This window comes from Poecilia formosa, unplaced genomic scaffold (genome assembly GCF_000485575.1).
Source record: "Poecilia formosa unplaced genomic scaffold, Poecilia_formosa-5.1.2 Scaffold134, whole genome shotgun sequence".
In the NCBI taxonomy this organism is placed as follows: Eukaryota; Metazoa; Chordata; class Actinopteri; order Cyprinodontiformes; family Poeciliidae; genus Poecilia; species Poecilia formosa.
In genome coordinates this window covers 855,126-876,993 of record NW_006800073.1, presented here as the reverse complement: position 1 = coordinate 876,993, position 21,868 = coordinate 855,126, and the positions used below count along the sequence as shown (strand labels likewise).

Here is a 21,868-nt window from a genome sequence, read left to right as displayed (position 1 = left end):
GGCGGGTCTAGACGTCATTTCCGTAAAAAATCAAACAAATAAGTTTATTTATGATCACGCTAACCTCGCAGCTGTGCGGTTTAGTTTATATTAAGACTGATTTGATTCCGGTTTTCCCGATCCTACGCTTTAACGGACTGCCGTGAAGTAGCAGGTTAGTCCACACCGCTGTCTAACTTCCTGTTATAAGGAGACAATGTAGACTCCAACACTCTCACTATTGCTAATGCTAATGTTAAATAAGAAGCTCTGTTGAATCACACCGGTTATTGATTCTGATTTTAGATTCATATGGACTTGATTAAGCGAAAAAATGTTTACTTGGATTTAGCTTAGGCTGGCTTTTTAAATCAGCTACTAACAAATTAACAGGTATGATGTCGATTTGGAGCTGGAGTAAAGGGCTAATTCTACCATTTTTGATCAGCTTTTTCTCCAAATTTAAACACGATGACATGGATTTCATTATTACACAGCCTACTCAGTGTTTAAAACACAATTTATGTTTTACGATATCTTGTTTAATTGCAAAATATTAAAATAGGTGATTCTGGGAGTGCTTTAAAGTACAGATTGTGACTTTAATCTACTTGTAAAACCACCTGCGCAGCTTAAAATTAATTCCTTTCCAAGTTCTGATACATTATAAACTGTGACTAAAATGTTTGCACTTATATATATTGACAATTCTTTTTCTTTTGTATGTTGTGTGCACATTCAGATAATTTAAAGTAAGATAATTTCTAAATAACTTACTGTTTTAAAGGAGAGAACAAGACATTTCTGTGATTTATTCAGATCAAACTTAAAGCCATAACACATTTATCCATTCCAAACATCAGAAACACTTATCAATTTAAGAACACATTATAGCTTTGCTATAAGTTAAACAGACACTAAGAGGGTTTGCATAAAGGTTTTTATTAAAAGGTTTGAGAATAAAAGAAATGTGGCCCTCACCAGCCAAATTACAGTTATACATTTTTAAATATTACAAACTTTTTATTTAATTTAACTTTTATCTGGACTACAGAGTTACTCATTTTTATTCTTTATTCACAAATTAATCTGCTTTTAGGAGTATCAGAGTAAAGAGGGGCTGGATATAATCATTTATGTAAAATAAGTCACCACTTTCTGTTGGTCTGTTGTATAGAATCTCAATAAGGTACCTTGGATTTTGTGACAACAGCTCAAAGCCGTTTCAGGGGTGTGAATATTCTTTCCTGTCTGCTTGTATTTAGATGACATTTCCTCCTCCTTCCTTGGATTGAGCTCAGCTGCAGGCATGGAGCCCTCCACCAAACCTGGGCCCAGCCAGGTTGCTGATGTGGTGTTCGTCATCGAAGGAACGGCCAACCTCGGACCGTACTTTGAGTCTTTAAGGAAAAACTACATTCTTCCAGCCATTGAGTAAGTTCCTGAACATCCAAACTGGAAAGTTTCATTGTGTCCTTAATTAACTCCCATATTGATTTATTTTTCAAGATATTTCAACGGAGGCCCTCCTGCAGAAACAGATTTCGGTGGAGACGTGAGTGCTCTTCTTACCGCTCTATAAGGGATGCAAGTTATCGATTAATGAGTTAATCTAAAGCTGATTACTTTTACCAATCGACTAATGATGAATTGATAAGCGGCCATTTTCTTAAAAACCTGAGTTTTATTTTGTACCAAGAGGCCCGGCCGCCTTTCCATAACACGTTTTTCGCAAAACGCTGAATTTAAAAACACGTTTTTGTGTCAGCCGTGTTAAATACTGACTGAATGATTGGAAAATCATGGTTTTCTCACATTATTTCTCAGGCTTATTCGCGTCTTGTCTGTTCGTTTTCTGTTATCTTCTCCGCTATTGTGTCGTCACTTCCTGACCTTCGTAGCAAATCGATTAAGCGTGAGCGCTATTCACATGAAATTTAAGAAGCTTGTAGAGTGTTTATACTTTAACCAGATTCGTATGAAGCGCATTTTTCATCCCTGATTAGATCGTTTCTTTTCTCCCGTTCTATTTTCCGCCATCTTAGCTCCGTTTAGAGTTGACCAGCGGCGCCCTCTGCTGGATGGCTGCCAAACTACACCACTAAAAGAAGTCTAAACTGACATTATTAGTTAATCGATTTGAGCTAATTTTATCCTAATATCCCATTAATTGTTTACATCCCCACTCACTTCATATTCTGTCTGAAATCGGAGTGTTTTTTGAAGGCGAGCATCACTTTGTTTCCTGCAGTATGGAGGGACGCAGTACGGTCTGGTGGTGTTCAACACGGTTGACTGCGCGCCGGAGTCTTACGTCCAGTGTCACGCACCAACCAGCTCTGCTTTCGAGTTCGTGTCGTGGATCGACAGCATCCAGTAAATAACTTCATCTTCTTTAATCCAGATCAATATTTGTCCTCGGAGCTGGGATGATTCTTAGCTTTTGGTTTCCTGCAGGTTCATGGGAGGCGGAGCTGAAAGCTGCAGTCTCATCGCAGAGGGACTTTCTGTGGCCCTGCAGCTTTTTGACGACTTTAAAAAGATGAGAGAACAAATGTAAGCTGGTGTCTCTTCATATCTTCAAATCTGTGTGTTATTTGAGATTAATTTGTCATTTTGTGCACTGTTGCAGAGGTCAAACGCATAAGGTGTGTGTGCTGCTGTGTAACTCCCCTCCATATCTGCTTCCTGCCGTGGAAAGCGTCAGCTACACTGGCTTCACAGCGGACAACTTGGTCAAAATCATCAGAGATGTAAGAGACGTCATGCCCTGTTCTGCTCCAATACAAGCCTTCAGGTGTAATTAATCAGCTCTAAGCATTTTCCAAGATGTAATATTTAAAGTAGAACCAATTTGAATGTTACTTCCTCTTTAGAAATGTTTTTTTTTTTTTTTTTTTTTTTTGCTTGGAGTAACTATTATTTTAGTATTTGATTATTCTGATGATTAATCAACTAATCAGATAAAAACAGGTGCATTTTATAAATTTTTTTTAATTTAACCACTTAAACATTTTTTATACAATATTAGAAATACATTAAAAGATGCCAATAATAAAATCTAGACATTTTTAAAATAAGAAAATAAGCATTTTTTTGTTGTGATGTTTTATTTTTTATTTTATTTAGTTATTATTCTTACTGTTTCACTTTATTTTTATTTATTTTTATTATTTCTCTTTTCATCAGCTTATTCTCTTATTGTTTTTGTGCAGCATTTGGTGCAGTTTTAAACCGGTTTTTAAAAGTGCTATATAAATAAATTTGACATTTTATTGCCTAAAATTTAAACCAGGTGAAACTAAAACTTTTCCACTTGAAGAGTTTTGGGTAAAACATTTTTACAAGGTGTTTTTTTTTATCTTAAATACAAAATGAATTTATATTTTGTACAGTTTTGGCTTAATTACTAATGTGAATTATGTTATTTTTTTTTCAGCAAATTACCTGTAATTTTCTTAACGATTAATCAATTACTAAATTAGTTGACAATTGTTTCAGTTTTCAATTCATCACAATTAATCCGATTCATTGTTTAAGCCCCATTGTGCTTAATTTACCACTCGGCTTTTAAATGTTTTCATTTTGGTTTAATAAAGAATGACAAAGAATAACTTTATTAACTCCTTAAATATCATTTATTTAACTTTAAATTGCTGCTAACAAGTTGAAAGCAAATCACATGAAACATTTTAATGTCAGAAATAGTTTGAAAATTGATTCATGTTTGTAAATATTAGCCCAGAAAAGTGTAGAGTTTTATAATGTGTGTCAGCATTGATTGCGAAGGATTATAAAAAAAATAATTTTTTTTTGTAATTTTTTCTGCAGAGAGGGATTCACTTCTCTGTGGTCGCTCCGCGGAAGCTGCCAGCTCTCAGGGCTTTGTTCGAATGGGCGTCTCCGGTGACCGGCGCCGTGGAGCCGCATCCGGACTACAGCCAGGACCCGTTCCACATGGTGCTGGTCAGAGGAATCTCTCTGCCCGGTGAGAAACATCCCAGGTCTCACCAGGTTCAGTGGAGAAGCGACACGAGTTTGAGACTGGACTTGGACTCCTTAGTTTTAGTTTATATTAATTTTAAATCAGTTACAAACACAAAGAACAAATGAAAACACACACACACACACACACACACACACACACACACACACACACATTATCAGTAACTGGCAGATTGTTGCTTATAAGGAGACATTTTCTTCATTATAACCTCATTTATCTGCCAGTGGAACAAGAACTTTTTCATCAATATTAAGGAATTATTTACTTAAAACAAGCTGCTATATTTTGCCAAAATCTTACTTTTAAGTTAGTTTGTCTTATTTCAAGTTTAGTAAAATATTTGCAGTAGAAACTAAATAAATAAATACTTGGCAATATTTTGTTTCTTTGCAGTGAAAATATCCCACATGAATAAGCAGTTGGCTTCCCCCTCCAGTCCGTTTCACCTCACGGCCTCTCTGAGACAAAAAGCAGGAAAAATAAGCAGATAAATGAGTAAAATAAAATGATGAAAGACAGAAATCTTAGGGATTAAGTAGGAAAGACTCAACTGGTCCCCAAAGCTTCAAAAATATGTCCAATTTGATCACGACTCAGTTTTTCCACAGGAAGGACGACGGATATCTGCGTCATCCAAATCTTCACCGTTGTGACACAATAGCATCAAAATGCACTCATTAGCAAGAAATCGAAGAATTGTTGGCAAAGATTTAGAATATAGATCCAAATAGTTGCATTCAAAAGGTAAAACAGAGAAAATGAGAAGCTAAAGGCCAAAACGTGTTCACAATGGAAATCTTTCCAAAAGGTCCGTAGAAAACGTACCTCTGTGCCTCAAACATCTACAGCAGAGACTGGAACGGTTGGGGAACAACAGACACATAGATCTATAGAAAAGTTTATTAATCCTGACAGTCGAAGCTCGATGGTTACATTTAGTTGAAACCAGGCTATTCTCTAAATCTGTCAGTCCTTAACGAAATACACTGAATGTTTAGTAACAGTTTTAACTCGTAATGAAGAGCGAAGGGTTTAGTTTTTGTTTTTTTGCTGGTTTACTGCAGCTGTACTCTGTGTTGAACGTCATTACATTCTGTCACTTTCCTTTGTTACTCTGAGGAACAGCTGCTGAAATTCTCCTGCTGTAGTGTGGCGCCGTTTTGGGTAAATCCTTTTGGATTATTTAGATTAGCACCTCTGGAGGCTTTGCACCTCATTTGGACGAATCATATTTGCTCACATCACTTCCAGATTTGACAGCAGTTTGGCATATTTCTGTAAAACAATCCAAGCGCTGTTTTTGTGGAAGAAATGGGGAACACGGCAACATGCTCGTGCAAAGTTTGCTGCATCATGTCGATGCCCAATGCTGAGCGTTTCCTACATCTGGCTTGCAATATCTGATAAACACATTGCTGTGTGCAAACTTTAGATATGTGTTTATTTGACATTTGAAAAACTATTTTATCATCCACTTACATGTTTCTTTACTTTATGAACTTCAAGGTTTCTTCTATTTATGTAGTTGCTAAATAATTTATGGGTGTTAATTTTCACACCTTATTTGCTTTTTCACAATTTTTCTGCGCCGTATTTATTCTGAGGAAGGTTTTAGCGGTCTGACGGAAAGATTTAGTTGTTTTGAACCGTTTTTTTGGTGTGTAGGAGAGAGAAATGCATGAACCCCAACACCTTCTGCAGAGCACATTTTCAGTTTTGGTCTCATGGAAACATCTTTTAGTTTCCGCAGGCGGAGGACCTCCACACAAACCGGTCCTCCCTCCTCAGCCGCCGCCTGGCCAGTCTGTTGTCGGACCCTCGCAGGCCCCCCCACCCATCAACCCTGCACACAGTTATCAGGTAACGGCGAGCAGGCGCCTTCATGCTGATTCCTGCCACCTGCTTTTTGGCGCGCGCTCAGAACGTGGTGTTTGTCTTCCTCTGGAAAATGTTTGACGCTGTACGTTTAATCTGCTTCCTGCAGAATCAGCCTGCGTTGACTCCTGCTCAGGTGGCTGCACAGATGGCCGTGGATGCAGCCAATAACCAGAAGAATCGCTGTAAGTTCACAGGAGGTGCTAAGCTTTTCAGAATAATTAATTTTTGCCAAGCTTTGTTTTGCTTTTTTTTCTGTTTATCTGCCATGTCTGGGATTTTCTTCCCTGTTATGTCTGAGATGTTTACCAGCCACTTTGTTTTTGTGGAGGTCTGAGGTTGTTGATGCACAGAATTTACACCTTTTCACTGCAGAAGTACACAAAGTCTTAGGAAGTATTTTTTGTGTAGTTTCTAGTGCAAATATCTTCATACACCTGAAATAAGACACAACTAGCTTACAAATAACTTTTCATCAAAATATTGGCTTCTTTTGAGCCAATTATTCCTTAATGTTAATAAATATACTGGCAGGTTGTGGCTTTTAAGACATTTTCATACAAGTGAAAAAATCTGCCAGTAGAACTAATATTTGCTTTATTTATACTAAGAAATATTGACTCAAAACAAGTTCCTATATTGTGCTGAAAAATGTCTTGTGGGTTAGTTTTGTCTTATTTCAAGTGTACGAAGATATTTTTACTAGAAACTACAAAAACAAAATACTTGGTAAGATTTTGAGTTCTTATGGTGTAAAAACATATAAAATACACACAAATTACATCAAAAGAATAATATTTTTAATTACAAATCATGGCATTTATTCAATAAAAAATGTGGAGAGAAATATAAGAAACTGAACCGTTTTTAGCTCTAAAACAGAAGCTTAAAGTAAAAACCACATAATTTAGAGTTTGAACCAACAATTTGTGTTTTTTTCTTATTAAAAGTAAAATAAATGGGTTCCAAGCCCCCATTGTAGCTGAATGATGTAAAACAAACTTGCAGTGATTATACAATAAATAATAAATCTAATTAGGGCTGCAAATAACTTATTTTTCTAACTGATTATGTTATTGATTATTTTGATGAGTAATTGAATAAAAAGTTGGCACATTTTGAAACATTTTTCATTTAACCACTTAAATATTTAGTCAATATTATAAATAATAAACAATAAGAATAATGCATTTTATTTGTAGGTGCCTTTCTTGACACTCGAGGTCGCCTTATATAATTTAACATAAAAACAAACAATATTTAAATACATGGTAAAAACTAAGTACCAAACAAAATTTAACCAGACAATGCAAAGATTTAAAAGATGCAAATTTAAAGAAGAAAATATGCATTTATTGCCTAAAATGCAAAACTGTTTACATTTTATTGCCAAATGAAGGAGTGTCAGTGAAAGCTTTTCCATTAAATTAATTGTTTCTTGACAGGATTAATTGTCGGAAAAACCTTAATTGTGCTAAAACAACACATTCAGACTGTACATTGTATATTAAACTGGCTTTCCATATGTTAGCACTGTTCACTCTGCCATTCTTAACAGGAACCTGAAACTTTTCCACTCGATAAATAAGAGCGAGGAGCTTCTTTCTGCTTGCTTTGGGAGTCTGGAGTTCTTTGGATAAATGTTTTATTTCCATCATATTTAAATCAAATCTCCTGTAACGTTTGCGCTCGTTTTTGTTTTCTTTCTTCCAGTCACAGGAATTGCCAGTTCGCCATTCCAGAATCAGCCGATTTCTTCGGTCCCCGGGCCAAAGCACGGGCAGCCTAGCCTACCGACGGTTACCACGGTGAACCAGCTGACGATGCCCCAGCAGGTTCCCCCCAATCCCCAGCAAGCCGTTCCGCCCCCGGGCCAGCTGGTGGGCAGTCAGCAGCCGCAGCCCAATCAGCCCACGGCGCCGTCAGCACAGCCCAACATCGTAAGACAATTTAGATTTTTCATGTCATCAGTGGCGTTTTATGCATTATTATTTTATTTGCAGGGACTCAGGTTAACTTATTGAAGGGATCCGGTATTAATTGGTGAAGTGGGAGCAGTGGCAGGTTGAGGAGGCTGGCTTGCTGTGAAACTGTTGCTGGCTTTTATTGGAAGAGGTCGACTCGTTTCTGATTGGACCACCTCGGTCTGAATGACGGACAAATGAGAGACAGGATTAGATTTTATTTTTTAATACTAGAGCTTTAATTGATGCTGCAGCTGCTAACTCGGTAAAATGTCTGAACCTAAATATCAGAATGGATTTTCAATGTGGTCAAAACCAAATGTTTTATTTTCTCCTGAAGATCACAGCTGCATCAGTTTGGTTTTCTTCAGAAACTAAGTAACATTTCCCTCCAGAATATGTTTCCCTAATTAAAATGCATATCTCACTACAGCACACTTACATTAAAAATGTTAACTCCTTTCTTCTGTCCGCAGGCCGGCGTTCCCGGAGGTCAAGTTACTGCAAACCCAATGGGTCAGCCTCAGGGCATGGCCAATAAGGTTATGGCCTGGACCGGCGTTCTGGAGTGGCAAGAGGTAACCCAGAACCCAGGGACTTTCAGCGAACTGCCCTTTTTCCTCACGCTGCAAATATCACACCTAGCTGCCAAAAAGGCTCTAGCACCCAAAAAACAATACAGAGAGGCTGTTTTTTTCCTTCCACAAAACTTTCCAGTAAGATGCTTGGAACAAATTCTGTATGATTTTTAATTATTATCCAAGTAACTTCAAAGAGTCGGTGGCTTGGTGATGCCACACCATGGAAGGATCTATGATAGCAGTCAGTGTTACAACCAGCCTGAAGAAGCCTCTGACTGAAGACTGCTGCTGTATGAAGCTACCAGCTCAATGTCCAGGCAGCAGAGATGATATTCCACAATGACGTGTCCCGCATGATGCCATCAGCTCTGCTAATCCACCTCATTTGCTTTTGCCGCTCCTCTTTAGATCTCTGTAAGGTTAGAAAGCCGAGCAGAGACATGGGAGCCAGCACACCCAGCTCCTTTAGGAATCCCCTTTCATGGCTTGTTTTTCTCTGTGAATGGAAAACTGTGGCGTCACCAGCCTCCTCCAAGATCACATGGGCCATAATATAACAATATGTTCTTAAAACTCTTTGCATTCAAATTATATGAGAACATTTTTCATTATTTGAGTCATAACAGTGAATAATACAAACACTCCTTTGGTTTTCATCTTAAACAGTTTAAAATCAGAACTTTGACCCCTGGGTGTAACTGATGAACACAAAGCTGCAGGTGGAGTAACGTGATGTCATCATCATCACCCTGAAGCCACCATGGTGCAAATTCCTAATAACCCCTTGTTATCGATTGCTGTGCAGTTTGATTAATCACGTATCGCTTACCGTCCTCCTTCCACCGCTTTAGCACAAGGTCAGATTGATCCGGTTTACAGTGCAGAACCAGGAAGTTTCACTGCGTTGATGTGGCTCGTATGGGACACCATATGTGTTCGCACCGGGCCGATCAATGGCTGCCATCGACCGTCGTCCCATCCTCCCTCATCCGTTTGTCAGAATTATCGAAGCCGGTTAAATGGATAGGAATAAGATTGAGAAGCTTCGTAAAGTCTAAATCCATAAACGGGTCAAACTGGGAGCATGAAACGTTGCTGTAATCTGCGGTTTCCTCCTCCAGGTGGCTCATCTGGCGGTTCGTATTGGGAAGAATTAAACTGCAGCATCTGAAAGTCATTTGGAGGAAGCAGTTGTTGATGAGAGGGAGGTTTTTTAAAGCGCAGCATCATCGGCGTAGTATGATCGGTGTGGGTTTTTCTCCCTGGGATTCGCCAACAATCGTAATCAGCCCCTGATTTAGAGCAGAAAGAATTGTTTGTTGCTCTCTACGTCTTTACTCCATGTCCTTTCTGCCTTAGCCAGCACTTAGAATAAATTACCCATTTGTCTTCACTGCAATAAATCTGTAATTGAGTACAGTGGGCCTGACTAATGTGTGATTGATTAATCATTTATCCTGTATTGATGCCCTGAAGATGAGGCCTGGCAGTTCTCCCGCTGGGACTTTTTGTAACTGCTTGTCCTGATTGGGGTCACTGACAAAGGTCCGAGCTGGACAAGCCGCACGTCTTTTTCCTGGGCGACGCCTCAGAAACGCTGCAGTTCACGCCTGAACTGCTTCCACTCTTAATGCTGAGAAGAAAAATGTTATTTTACATCTGGAACTTCTCAGACCGACTAAGCAGTTTGTTTCTCCTTATTTCCACAGAAGCCCAAAGCCTCGTCTATGGACTCAACCAAGCTGACGCGTTCCCTGCCCTGTCAAGTTTTCGTCAACCAAGGAGAAAACCTGTGAGTAGCTAAAGCCGGGGTCAGAGGTCACGTTTTACCATGTGTTCCTATCTGTTATGGTCAGTTATTTAAGGTGCTCTCAGTAGGATTCTCTCGACAGATGCTGCAGCTCGGATAGCTCAGCTTTAATCGGGGGTTTCCTCACATGCTCATTTAGTCGCCTTTAGCATCTGGATGCCGTACGATTAGCATCTCAGAAGCTTAAATAAAACCTGAACTACAATCCGAAACTCCAGAGGAGTCGAAAAGGAGATTTCATGGCCCAAAGAGCAGAGAGAGGCCGGAAAAAGTTCAGACCATCTCTTCTATCGATATTCTCGACTCCAGAGTCTTTCTCTGCACAACTTTCCAACCATAAGGCCAGATGGAGAATTAAAAAGGAGCGGCAAAAGCAAAGGGGATGGATTAGCAGGGTTTTCCAACCACTGATGTCATCCAGGATATGTTGAAGTGGAACATTGTCCCCCGCCTGGACGTTGAGCTGTTGGCGTCAGACCTGGGTGAAGCTGGGCTCCACAAACTAACAAATTAAACAAAAATGACGTTTGTGCAGCAAAAATTGTTTTAAAGATGAAATTAAATGTCAACCAGCCCACATTTACAGAATCAGGCTAAATGTTGTGTCAATCAGCTGTAATACATTTGTGCGTCAAAATGTTTTGTTTATGGGGTTAAATTTAAGGTTCACCAGAAAACGACTCGTCCTCCCCACCTCTGCCAAAGCATTAAAATAATAATAATAAAAAATGCTAAGAGTTATTGTGGTATGTTTGTGCTGCTAAAATGTTTGCTTTGCAGTTGATTAACAAATTTAGTTGTTATATTTTGTAAATGTGGTGGGCTGGTTGACCTCTGGAAACAATTTCTTTTAAATGAGCAAAAATTCTTGCTGCACAAACGTTTGGCGCTAATTTGGTCTTCAGTCAGAGGCTGCTTCCGATTGGTTGGAAGACTGACTGCTCTCCTTCCTGCCTGCAGCGCCGCATCGCCATCCGCAGCGATTCTGTGAAGATACTTGGATGATATGAGTTATGACAACATTCAGTTTCCCCTTTGGGATAAACAGTGTTTTTGGGTTTAATTGAATTTTACGCCACATTTTGACCCTCGTTAAACGGTTTCCTGGCTTTGCTGTCGGTTTTCGTTTTTCCGTGATCGTGTTGCTTTCGTCTCCTTGCAGCAACACAGACCAGTGGCCACAGAAGCTCATCATGCAGCTGATCCCACAGCAGCTACTGGTGAGCCAGCTGTTTTTTAACAGCATTTTATGCAGCAGAAACTTCTGGAGTGATGCTTTAAATTATAACCCGTCTTGTTTTTCCTGCAGACGACTTTAGGGCACCTGTTCAGAAACTCTCGAATGGTTCAGTTTCTCTTCACCAGCAAAGACATGGATTCCCTGCGGGGCCTTTATCGCATCATGGCCAATGGTTTTGTGAGTGTTTACTCTTGCTAAACCTCAAATGTGTTTTTACTTTTGTTGAACTTTATAATTTATGACTTTACTTTTGGTGAAATATAAGCGCAGGTCCCTTCTCTGGCCACTAGGTGGCCTGAACGTTACTACTTGTTCCAGTCATAGAAACTCTGGAAAAGGCTTTTTACCCACATGATGTCTTAATTTTCTGCCTAAATATTTTAAATGTTCTTTCACTTCAGATGGAAATATTCTTTTGTAAAATATAAACCTAGTTCTTAAGGTTTATTGTTAAAACTAGTGAAAAAACAAGCAGAGCTGCATCTCTAATTCACTATATGCTCCACCGAAGGCACATTATGAATTAACACCATTTGTATTCGGTTTATGAAGCCAGACTCTGATTGTTTCTGTTTTTCTTTTCTATCCTGGGGAAAACAACAAAAAGACAATGAAACGGACAAAAATACAATGAAAAAAATCCACATTTTCTGTTCTGTTGTCAACTGAGACGAGGCATCCATGTGCAAAATAAATAAAAAAATAAATAACACTTGTAAATTACATGAATAAGGAAAGCCCAAGTTTACCAAAGAGCTGCACAAGGTATAAAAGCCCCAGTGGCATCAACAGTTAAACAAAGAGTTGATTAAAACAAACGTAGCGCAGGGCATTCTGGGTAAATACAACCATAACAAATGCGGGTGTCTAGTCCAAGAAATGTCGTTTATTTTTGCCAAAACCAAAATAAAAATCCTACAGCTACTAAAATCTGACGCTACTACGTTTTTGTTTCCATTTTATGAAGGAGGAGGTGTCACTAAGTGTCTTCTTCAGAGGTTTTTGTGTCGTTTCCTTCAGTGGTTCCTGGTGCAGCGCCCCCACAGGCGAGGAGGGGAACAGGTTTTTAAAAGGGTTTGGTGTGAAAGTTTGGTCCCCATTCGAACCGAATCTATTAAAATGTTTAGCAGTTTGTGTTGCTGGATGTGAGAGAAAACTCTCAGCTCTCTGTTGACCTTAAAGGTTGGACGGCGTCTAAAGACACAACAGTCCAGACAAATGTGTTAAACTGATAAAGAAAATAACACATTGCTATGAAAATTACAAAATTAGGCCTGAAATGGGCCCTGAATGACGTGTAAATAAATGTTTTGTATGTGTTTATATAGGCAGGATGTGTGCATTTCCCCCACACGACTTCGCCGTGTGAAGTTCGGGTCCTGATGCTGCTCTACTCCTCCAAGAAGAAGATCTTCATGGGCCTCATCCCCAACGACCAGAGCGGCTTCGTCAACGGCATCCGGCAGGTCATCACCAACCACAAGCAGGTCCAGCAGCACCGAGCGGTGAGTGTCAGAGGTCAGAGGTCAGAGGGCTCTTCAGGATGAAATGGTCTGATTCTGATCACTGAACTCCTCACATAGTCACACCTTTTAATTTATTGATATTTATTGATGCTTTCATGTAACCAGCAGTGGATAAAATAGGAAATAAGAGCTGAGACAATGCTGTCAGTTTTCAGATGTAATTAATAGGATTTTATCGTTCATGATGAGAAATGTTTCATAACGATATAATTTTAAAATCCCTCCTGAGCCTCGTAAAGTGCTTTGATCTTCGTTGTGCAGGCTGCAGCCGGCTCTTTGAACCACATTCAAAATGCTCTCATGATGCGCTGCAGATGTAACTCGGTGGTGTTTGATGTCAAACATTTCAAGAAAAATGTGACGTTCTCCTAATTTTATGACTGAGTATCACGGCGAGAATAAGAGATTTGCTTTATGTCTTTTTTAAATTATGAGAATTGTTATAATATTAGCTGAATAAAGATGCAATATTACTGGAAAATGGTTGTAAAGTTATGAGAAAAAGGTTCATTTTATTGAGGGGAAAAGCTTCAGTGGTTATAAAGATCTGAAATAATTGTTTTAAAGTCCTGCTACTGATAATCTGATACTGAATTGTTAACTGATAAAGTATTTTTATATTTTTGAAACTTATCCTGAAGTATAATTTCACAAGATGCTCAATATTTATTTTATATGATTTCTCATGGAGGAATTCTCATATAATTACCATTTAATTCTCCTAATATAAGACTTTATTCTGCTAGTATCCTAACTTTTTATATTCATAATATTATACCCATATCCTCATTTTATTATCACTTTATTCTGCTAATATTACAACTTTATTATCAAAATATTTAGGCTTTTTTCTATTATTATGACTTGTCGTATTTTTATTACTTCTAGTTATTATTGTAATATTACTAAAATTCTGGTTATACTGCAACTTTAATCCTGTGTTAGTTTGACTATTCTGGCCTTTATTCTCTTTTTATTACAACTTTGTTTTGGTAAAATTATTACTGTAATATTTTGATCTTATTCTAGAGATAAAAAAAAATCTTAATTTATTTCTTAACAGTAATTTTATTTATTTTATTGTCCAGAAAACTGAGTCAGTTTATTCATTTATTTTTTACTTTAATGGTTTGACTTTATTTGAATCTAGTGTAATAAAAGAATAAGCAAACAAAGTAAATGTAAAACAAAGCAAAAGAAGGACAGTAGTAAAGTATAACTACATGTTCAAAGGAGTGGGTAAAAATATGAACTTATTTTTACATCCAATCCTCTTACATTGTAGCTTCATCCAGTAAATGACTGTTCATGTGAACTTGGTGTGATTTATTATTTTCTATATCCATCTCTATAACTAGAAAAGTGTATTCATAATTGGATGCCCATGTTAATTGTCAAGAATAGTTAAAATTCATTTTAAATGTCCGTCATAATGCCGTGACACAGCCGCTGCTCTGCTGCAGCTTTAAGTCCAAAGTGTGTAAATTTCATCATTAAACAGAACCGATCCTGCAGGTTAGAATCTGACGCTCCTCGTTGTCGGTGCTGGAGGTGGACCCGCTCAGGTTTCTCCAACGTTTCCTCTGGATCAGCCGCCTTTTCCGTCACATGGCGTTCCTCCAGCTCCTCTCGCTGCTGAACAAGCAGCATGTTGCTCTTTAAAAATGAAGCTGCTTGGCGAGTTTACATGATTCAGATTACATTACTCCTCATGCTCTGATATCATCGATGTTGATGGCTCTTGTCTAACCATCCTGCTAATTTTATGTCTTTGCGAGAGGCCCAATATGTGACTCATAAGTCGTGTGTGTATGAGTATCGGGGCATTTAGAGAAGGCAGGAGACATGAAATTTTAATGAAGACCTTTTTTTCTACCTCTGCCTCTTGTGTATCGTCACAAATTCAGTGCTGCATTGCTAATAAGGAAGTGCTACAGCAATCTTAGCATAATTAAAATTCAATTTGGACCAGTAGTTGAGGTTTCTTTGTTGCAGAAATGGCATTCTTCCCTTTTCAGATTCGAATATTATGGCGTTTGAAGTGATGCAGGTTAGCGAGTTGAAGGCAGCAGATGAATCACAGGCAGCGGAGGAGAAACGAGCTGGGTTTAGTTTTCTGGGAAGACCCAGAGCTGTGTGTTTCCTGGCTGTTGTTGGTCAGAGAGCGCAGCGCGTATTAGCAGCATCCCTGGGTGATTTGTTCGGATTCAGCAAGATGGATGGGTGAAGGTGTTTTTCCATCACGCTTTCCTGAGTCTTAAGTTAATAATTTTTTTGCTGGGTGTGGAGATGAAATGCCCTTCATTTCCCCTTGTGTCTCCCTGAGTGTGAAATCCATCACAACACATTTAAATCTAAAAGCCTGAGCAGGTATCTGCATCTGGATGCTGTTGGTTTTCATTTTTAAGGAATCAGAACTTTGATCCTGCTTGAAGCTGGATCTTTGAAGCTGCTTGACACTTTATATTGTAAAATCAACCAAACTTACTGCTGATGTAGTTTTTCACCTGTCAAACGCATCTTGCTAATTTTTTTTCCCCATTGCTTTTCTTGGAAATTCTTACATAACCAAGATTAAATGTAAAAAAGCTATTGGACCTATGTGGTTCGGATGACATCACAAAAGGTAAACCATCATAATTCTTCTTAAAGGGGCAGTGTGCCATTTTACAGCACAATCAAGTAAATGTGGTGACTTAAGTTGTTATATAAATGTTGTAAAGATCAAAATTGGCTTAAAAGAAGAAAGAAATGCTGCTGCCTAATTTAACATATTGAAATTGGGTCTCTGTCTCTTTAAAAACTCCTACTCTGTCTTAAACTCCGCCGACAGGAAGTCATCACAACAACGTTCCTCTGTTAACCCTTAAGGACGTTTTACCAGCGTTTCACTGAGAAGTAGCTCGCATATTAAGGATGTGCAGTTCCACCAGGTGTTTGCTAATTGCTGCTGGCTAGTCTGAAGGAGCTGAGTGGGGGGGAGGACTGTTCTGGAAGTATAACGTCTGAGCCCAGCTGGACTCCTCTGAGTTTATTTCTGACCAAAACATTTGAAATCTGGCCGCTTGCAGCTCAAAACCAGCCTGAAATATTCAGATCTGCTAATGCAAGTTAATTGACTCGATTCTTCAGCCTCTTGTGATGTCATTACCCAGAATACACACTAATTACAATTGGATACGGGAGGTTTGTGTGGTTTTTAAAAAGTCATTTTCTGAAAAACTGCAGTGGGAATCAATAACTCATTACCCCGCTGTGTTCTTGGTGTCGGTGTAAATCTGTTACTGGAATAAAAATACAGCTTTAAAATGTCCAGCTTTATTTTAGGGCTCTCATTTGTTCTTAATCCACCTGAAAGCCTGAAACTTTGATGCACACCACTGGTCATATTTTGTTAAATGACCCTGAGCAGGTTCCACCTATCTGCTGTTGGTAAACATCTGAAACTATTGTTGCATGATATTTTACCAGTCTGTCTCAGCCAGTTTGGATCTATTCATGGAAGCGGAAACTCTAACCCCAAGACATTTTGGACAATTTCATGCTCCCAACTTTGTGGGAACATTTTGGATCTGGTTCCTTCGAGCACAAAGCAAAGTCCATGAAGACATGGATGGAGAGTGGTTCTCGACCCAACAGAACAGCTGTGGGATGGATTAGAGCAGAGAGTGAGAGCCAGACCTTCTCGTCCAACATCAGTGTGTGACCTCACAAATGCACTTCTGGAAGAACGGTCAAAAATCCCCATAAACATCGTAAACCTTGTGGAGAGCCTTCCAGAAGAGAGGAAGCTGTTCGGCTGCAAAGGGAGGACCAACATCACACTGAAGCCTGTTGATCAGGACTGGAACGCCACTGAAGCTCAGCTGTGAGTCAAAGCAGGGAAGCAGGGGAAAAAGAACCGGTCTCACCTGTTGTCAACACCTTCTGTCGATCATATGGCAAAGCAATATGCACCGTCACATTTTGTGTGAATAAGACTATTTTAGAGATGTGCACCGTTTCAGAACATTTGATCACACGGCAAGGTGCAAAAAAACAGTTGAAAGATCCACTTTGGAGACGGTGTGAACCCTGCGGGACGCCTCTGGTTTCTGTTACCGTTTAATTTAACCTCCAGATTCTGCTGCAGGTTTAGTGACTGAGGGGAGGTTTGTGCAGAACACCTTGCAGGTGGGGTTTAAAGTAAAATCTCCACTTGTTGTCAGTGTTTGTTTTTCTCTTTCCATCTGCTGTCTGACAGAGTGGGTGTAAATGCAGCCTTGCAAGCTCTCAACACTGGTAACACTGTAAATTACATAAAGAAAATGTGTGTGCTGTAAATACACTTTATGTCAGCAGAAGCAGTGCATACAAACAGCAGACTGAGGATTTGCAGAAGTTTAATTATTTTTTTCCAATTAGGAATCATTTTACACATTTAAACATGTTTTTGCAAAAAGATCTTTTATGTTCTTTTTTTCATTTGGGGTATAAATACAAGTCTGTTTTTTACTGCAGGAATCTTTTAACCTTTAAATTGTCAACCAGGATTTCTGTGTTTTGTTTTGTTCTTTTTGATAGCAAACGCAATGTTTAAACCCAACAACCCGTGAGAAATATCTGTTTTACAGAGTTTGTGTTCAAAAACATTGATTAAAACCTACAACCTGTAAATATTTAATTAGAGGAAGCGCGTCTTCACAGTAAGGCTCTCACCGTGCCTTTTTAACAAACTTTAACCTGTAAAGTTACAGGTTAAATGCTTCTCACAGGTTGTAATCTTGAAAGATGTAGAAATTATTAAAACTTCTTCCATGTTCAACTTTAATTCAGTTTCAGAGTTTAACTGCAACAAAATTCGGATTAATCGTGAATCGATTGTTGAAATAATCAATTTATTGATTGATTAATCGTTAACTGGAGTATACAGACTGAAAACAGGCTAATTGCTAAAAGAACTAGATATTCAGAGCTGTTTAAGTAGATAAAATATATATGTTTGTGGATGTTTTTAGCAGCTAAACTATGTATAACACTTTGACTTTGAAATTGCAAAAATACCGTAAAAGAATAAAAAACTGTTTTGTAATCTTTTTTTTTTTTTATATATATATTTTTGTTTTAAATTTATCATTTTTTTGACAACTCTCCACCACAGGATTTTTAGTTTGGGGACCTTTTAAATTTATCCTTATTTTTTATATTTTTATTTATTTATTTCTGAACAATAAGTCTTGTTTTATCTATTTATGCAGGGATTCACCCTTTAACATTGAAAGTAAAACTTTTAGATTTTTACAGGCCTAAGAAATTTTATGTAAAATATTCAGTTTAGATTTCTTTAATCAGGAGATTATACAGTTATTTATGACATGCATTTTGCAAAACTTGCATAACATCTCAGACTTTAAAAAAAAATAATATGACTTGATATAAACTCGTATTTCTTGCTAAAAAGTTACTATTAAGTTAGTTTTCTTATTTAAAGTGTAATAAGATATTTGCATGTCAAACTGAACCAAAAATACTTGGTAGCATTTTGTTTTTTATCCCTTTGCACTTTTCCCACATTACGACCCAAACCTTGTATTCTACAGGGATTTTATTTTCAAATTTTTTCCCCAAGAAAAACTGAGATTTTTTTAAATATATTTTGTTTTTGCAGCAGTTAGGTGGAGCAGGGGTTCCCATGCAGCCCAATCAAGTCCCAACCAACCAGAACTTTCTGAACCGGGCGCCCGGCCCCATCCCGGTTTCCCACGGCAACGTCCAGCAGCAGGTAAATAAATCCAGAGCCGCTCCGTTTCTCCTCCTGGTGGCCGCCTGCGGAGGTGCATGCCTTACTGGTAACTGTCTCTGCTCCTCTCTGGTCGGCTCTGCATCCAGTCTGTGGTGGTGGGCATGCCCCCCGTTAGTCAGGTCTCCATTATGGAGGAGCAGCAAAGGCCCAGCAGCATGGTGAGAACAACTAACTAACTAACGCAAACTGCACCTTTTTCAGACGGGCTGGACTCGGTTTCCTTCATGCATGTGTGAACTGGACTGGCATGGTGCTGATGTGGTCTGTCAACAATGTCCTGTTTTTAAAGCAAAACTACTTGATTTAAGTTGCTTTTATTTAAAGGGACCAGTGCAACTTCTAAGTAGTATCACATGATGCTCTATGCAATACGTCGAAGGATGAGGGACATACTAAGAAAATAATTATATCAACAATAGTTATATTACAAGAATAAAGGAATATAATACTATGACTTTATTCTCTTAATATTACGACTTTATTCTTGTAACACTATGATTTTATAATTTATGTGTAATCATTCTAGTAAAAGTATGACTATTCTGTTAATATTACGAATTTCTTCCCATAATATCTTGATTTTATTGTCGTATAATTACGATTTTATTCCCATATGACTTTATTCTCATACCTCTTATTTTTTAGTGTGGCCCTAATTAATAGTCCAGTTAACTCTATAAGTTTTTAAAAGTTTTTATTGTAGGACGCTAATTAACTTTATGCAGGACATTTAAATTGTGAGCGCTTTCTACGGCAAGCTGATTTTACATTTAATAGAGAGTAAATACATTTTTCCAGGTAATAAAATAACTTGTAGCGTAATTCTTCCAGCTTGATCTCAAACATAATTTTCCTTGGACAAAGTGAATATGATCCTAAACTTATATTTTATGTTTTATTACTGTAAGTCATGGCATCTTAAACACATTTTTATTAGTGATAATGTAATTGTTGGTAGTTCTCCATTCTTACAATCAGGAATGGGTTTTCTTTAATCTTCAGAGGAATGATATTACCGTAATTTCCGGATTATAAATCAGTGTTTTTTTTCATAACTTGGCTGATTCTGCAACATAAAGTGTAAAAACTTTTATTTTTTTTTCACTGTTTTCAGCTTAAAATTATCGCTGGTGGTCTGTTTTAACCTGCATTTAATGCATTTAGATGACGATGAGAGCAGCAGGACCAACCAATCAGCAGCCTCCGGTCAGCGGAGCTCCACCCAATCAGGTTGCTCAGGGCGGACAGCCCCAACCACAGGGATCTATTCTCCGCCTCCCGAATCCAGGAGCCAATCCGCAGCTCCGGAGTCTCCTGCTCAGTCAGCAGCAGCCGGTGAGAGCAACAGAAAGCTGCTTTTTCATGCTAAATTTCCAAATACCTGCATGTAGAATTTAACGATGTTTTCACAGCAGGGTGCCGTGTCTCACATGATGTCCCACCAAGCGTTGGGGCAGCAGATGGTGCATCCGACACCAGGAGGCGGGCCTCAAATACAGAACCAGTGGAGGCAGCCAATGACAGGTCAGCAAACACACAACTGTTCACAGCAAGATAAAATTACAAAATATTTATGGAAAAAGGCAGATTCCCCTCTATTAAAGCTCCCCCACTCAGCTCCTTCAGACTAGCCAGCAGCAATTAGCAACAATTTGTTTCATACAAGACCCATTTCTGATTTTACTTTTTTTTTTTAATTCTCTAAAAAAACAATACATTAAAAATGATCTTATCAAAAAGTGGCTTTTATCCCAATCGTCCCCTTTGTGAGTTTGTTTGACAGAGTATTAAGGCCAGACAAGAAAATCTATAATGTATTCGTAGTCATGAAATCAGCAGAATAAAGACACGGTTTTACCAGAATGTCTTAAAACGGTGCTGTCCAAACTTTTTAGCAGGTCAAATTGAAAGAACTTTCGTGTCGTTTCTTCAGTGGTTCTTGGTGCAGCGCCCCCACAGGCGAGGAGGGGAACAGGCTTTTCAATTAGTTTGTTAGTGTGAAAGTTGAACTGCAGCAGCTGAAAATCTAACAAATGTTGCAAGTTTGGTTCCCATTTAAACCGAATCGACTGAACTATCAGACGTGAAAATGCACTACATCTGATATTTACAGAAATTATATATATTTTCGACATTACATCTCTTTTTGCATTCATTCACGTTTTCTTTAGTCTAACATTTGTTTTGAAACACTTAAGTGTGACAGAGAAGCAGGATAAACTGCGTGCCATTGTATAAATTCCTCTCCATTTTGGCTCCAGATTTTTGTCCAAACAAACCCGCTCTGAGCTTTTCCATTAGCGGCGCTTCTGAATATTTCATGTGTGTCTGTGTGCAGGTCAGATGCTGATGTCTGGAGGGCAGCGGGGGCCCATACCCCAACCCGGGATGCCCCAGGTCCCCAGCATCACAGACGAGGACGTCATCAGGGACCTTCTCTGAGGATCCGCAACCAAAATGGACTTTTGAATCTTGATTTTTAATTATTTAGTTTAATCTTTCCAACTTGCTTCCAATTTGGAGTTATAATTTTGCATTTTCTTTTTTTTTTTTGTCTTCTCTAAATGTTCAATTTAATTAAACAAGCCACATGTTGTTGCTTTTTTTAGCCCTGCTGAGCTGCCAGAGTTAATTGGGGGCAGAAAAATTAAGATTATTTTTTTTATGGAAACGGTGAAACAGGGAGGAAACTAATCCTTCATGCTTCACACCAGACGTTTTCTTTCTGTCTCTTTTTTTAAATAATCAAGTCAAGTCTTTGCAGATGAAATAAAATTGAGCATTAAAAAAAACTGAAGAAGCTCTTGAGCTTTTGGATTGCATACATACAAACAACCGAAGCTTCTGTGTTGCAGCAGCTTGGACTCGAAAGGTGAAGCTGAAATAGATCCACTAATAGATAGTTTGGTGTCTTTTCCTGCCAAATAGTGTCACAGTGTTAATTTTAACTACTCCAATATGTCGAGAAACCATAGCGGGCCTCGCTGTGCCAAGTAGTCCTACCAGATGGCATGAGTTGGCCACGTTTCCACTGGCAGCGTGTACAATCAGGCTGCGCGCATGCGCACAGCGGGCACCGTCGGTCTATATGCCCGCTGCGCTGTG

General features: G+C 38.5%; 1 protein-coding gene across 5 annotated transcripts; it reads left to right on the top strand.

The window, feature by feature from the left end:
• Window positions 1–21,528, top strand: med25 (mediator complex subunit 25). Of its 5 annotated transcripts, none has more exons than XM_007562143.2 (20): window positions 1–154; window positions 1,245–1,413; window positions 1,489–1,534; window positions 2,231–2,355; window positions 2,437–2,535; window positions 2,612–2,732; window positions 3,811–3,967; window positions 5,727–5,845; window positions 5,970–6,045; window positions 7,574–7,800; window positions 8,301–8,402; window positions 10,115–10,197; window positions 11,378–11,435; window positions 11,525–11,632; window positions 12,784–12,960; window positions 18,629–18,742; window positions 18,850–18,921; window positions 19,928–20,098; window positions 20,179–20,287; window positions 21,102–21,528. In XM_007562143.2, exons 2-20 carry the CDS (start codon window positions 1,289–1,291, stop codon window positions 21,203–21,205), a joined length of 2,193 nt encoding a protein of 730 aa, XP_007562205.1. In that variant the 5' UTR covers window positions 1–154; window positions 1,245–1,288; the 3' UTR covers window positions 21,206–21,528. The 5 variants fall into 5 exon arrangements, with proteins under 5 accessions (XP_007562205.1, XP_007562206.1, XP_007562204.1 ...); XM_007562144.2 differs by having other exon boundaries at window positions 2–154; window positions 18,632–18,742; window positions 20,176–20,287; XM_007562142.2 differs by having other exon boundaries at window positions 2–154; window positions 20,176–20,287.
• Window positions 21,529–21,868: the final 340 nt, after the last annotated feature.